At 41.9% G+C, this 2,901-nt stretch overlaps 1 protein-coding gene across 1 annotated transcript; it reads right to left on the bottom strand.

Moving 5' to 3' along the window:
• Nucleotides 1-1,608: 1,608 nt before the first annotated feature.
• KCNK3 (potassium two pore domain channel subfamily K member 3) lies at nt 1,609-2,460 on the bottom strand. The gene has a single exon (XM_018573064.1). The coding sequence runs from the start codon at nt 2,413-2,415 to the stop codon at nt 1,609-1,611; it is 807 nt and encodes a 268-aa protein (XP_018428566.1). The 5' UTR covers nt 2,416-2,460.
• Between the last annotated feature and the right edge of the window lie 441 nt (nt 2,461-2,901).

Below are 2,901 nucleotides of genomic sequence, written 5' to 3'. Positions count from 1 at the left end.
GCTGATTTTTTTTTTAGGCCTCCAGGGGTAATGTGGCCTTTTCCCAGTCATCACATTTCTAGTGCCTCGTACCTCAACAATGTATGAATCCCAAAAGAGATACCCTGGGGATCCTAAAATTGATGGATGATACTTCTTTTCTTTCACCTAACCCATAGGCTATCCACCATTTTAATTCTCTAGGATTATTGAGTTGTCATTCATAAGGATGCTCCGGGAGGCCTACCATTGCCCCACCTAAAATGCATGCTAACCAGTTGGTTTAGACCAGTAGGTGCATGAATCTTAGTTTTTGGACAAAAAGGTTATTGATGATGGTACACAAGGGTATTCGCTATGACATAACGTGTGCACGTAACAAACACAGGGAGGCAACTATAAATAAATCATTCTTAAAAGTATCAAAGAGCCCTCTAAGCGTTAAAGTGGAACAACTGCGGCTAAGGTGGATTCATCAGCTACCTTTTCTCAGATTCTTAACAGATATGGAAAGAGATTAGCAAATCTTTGACAAACCAATACATTCTTGAGCAACAGAATCCAGCCCTTTACAAGTCAGATTGCTTTAGCGGCAACCATAATGTCAAACAAAATGGCTGCCTTGCTGTGTTGTTAAAAGGTATTTTGATAAAATTTAACATAAAACAGAAGTATATTTATTTCTATCAACCATCAAAAACCTCATCGTTGGGTGGTTCTCGAACTGTCCCCTATCTCTTCTAGACATGGCTTCATATGTGTAGACTTCTTCTCTAAAATGAGGGAAAGGGTTTATCTCATATTGAACTAATTGGCTTGATTTGTATGTGCTCGTGAGAGAAACATAAGGCCTGCCATGGCTGTAGTCCTGCTGGAAATGCTAGCTGTATGGCTGTTAAGCTAATTCTGCATACTTGCTATAAGTAGGAGACTCAAATTATTGAAGGAGGGTCAGATTGACGACTAGACAACCAGCATTTCAGAAGGAAGTCAGCAATTGCAGCCTCCATGTTTATCTCAGTTCGGATGCCCCTTAGAACATACCGGTGCGTAGTGGATATCAACCCAGGAGAATCCAATCTCATTGAGAATCATGCAAGTCATGGATCAAGGCAATCCTGAACCGAATGTTTCTCTACAGACCAGACTAATCTTCATATATCCAGGCAAAGCAAAACATCTGCAATTCTCCTAATTTACAAATTATTTTGCTCATCACCACTAGTGTGCTACTACACCTCAGAGATGCGAAAAGCCAAGATCTGTCAGCTGGAAACAATCCAACACAGTCCTCTTTGCTGCTGAAACTATGACCTACTTTTTTTAATTCATGCAAAATACTGTAGTCAGGATAATTCCCTTCACATGAATTCCCACTCCATAATTTCCCATTCCATTCCAAAGAGGAGTTCAGTAATCCCAACCTGCCGTAAACCGGAACAAAGAGCAATAGCAGTGGCACAGACGACAGTGTGGGGAGCTTTAGGACTAACATAACTTGCTGCTTGAGCCATGAGGTATCATTTTGTTCTCTAATATCTTCAGTGTTGGGTGCAACTATCCTTTAAATCACTTCATTTTAATGAAACTGTATAAATAGATGTCTTTGATTTTTTGGATTAATTTATTTTACACAGAACTTCTGCGCTTCATGAGTCCCCGAAAGGCAGACAGACTGTGGAGTCCCGTTGAAACCGAGCTAATGGCTGAATGTTGGGTATTGCAAATGCATCCATTGGACGACGTGCCCATGTATCTACCTGGTGAGTGGTGGTTGTGCTCCATGCAGTTGTCTGATGTAGACAAGTCCCTAGGTATGATCATGGGAATGGAGTACTGTAGTTTTTCCCTACTCTTATACCACAAACAGGAACACATGGACTGGAAGTGTAGAACCTCAGCATAGACATTTCGAAAGCCACCATTGGAGGAATTAGTGTCATTGATGTGAATGCTGGAGTGACCGTTTCGGTTCAACAAAGCTCGATGTTCGGCATCCCTTTTCTCGTCCTCTGCGTTCATGGTCATGAACCGTAGGACCACCAAGTTGAGGAATGCTCCTATGACTGTAAGTCCAGTTAATATGTACACAAAGCTAAAGGCAACGTACTGTGGCTTGTTTTGTAGGGCTGCATCCTTCTGGAGTGCCACGTAGTCTCCAAACCCAATGGTGGTGAGGGTTATAAAGCAGTAATAGTAGGCATGGAAAAAGCTCCATTGCTCATAGTATGAAAAAGCAGCGGCGCCAATGCACAATGTGCTTATGCATGAAAAAAATCCAATAATGACCATGTTGGCCATCGATACCTCAGCCCGTCTCATTCCAAGGCACTTCTTGATGCGGTAGAGGAGATACCTTACGAGGGTGTTAATCCTTTCACCCAGGCTCTGGAACATGACCAAAGTGAGCGGAATCCCCAGGAGAGCATAGAACATACAAAACACCTTGCCTCCATCTGTGCTGGGAGCAGCATGTCCATAGCCTAAAAGAAAACACAGAGAAGGTATCAGAACCTGTACTCAGTAGTACACAAGATGACCTAAAACCACATGTCTATCAGGGTCTTAGGACACCATACACAGACAGATATTTCATAGTAGGGAAATTAAAGTTTCCTTTGTTTTTATATGTATTGCCACCCCGGATTCACTAAGCCCTGCCCCAAACTTTCTTTCCAACGTGGTTGTTGTTACCATGAAGAATGGAGATCATTGAATCATTACAAATGTTTTCCGTGTTGCAAAACCTTTGTATGTGATAGTGGGCAGTGCAGGTAAAAGCTCCTAATTTGTGAGAAATTAAAGTGTATATAAAATCAACCTTTTGGGGTGTTTGTTTTAGCTTTGGATAAAGTATGGAAGGGTTGTTATTGTTGTCTGTGTCCCCACAAGGGAAATCCGCCCTATTTGACCTGGTGACCA

Source organism: Nanorana parkeri, unplaced genomic scaffold, assembly GCF_000935625.1.
Source record: "Nanorana parkeri isolate BGI_ZX_2015 unplaced genomic scaffold, ASM93562v1 scaffold2223, whole genome shotgun sequence".
In the NCBI taxonomy this organism is placed as follows: Eukaryota; Metazoa; Chordata; class Amphibia; order Anura; family Dicroglossidae; genus Nanorana; species Nanorana parkeri.
This window is presented reverse-complemented; position numbering and strand designations above follow the sequence as displayed.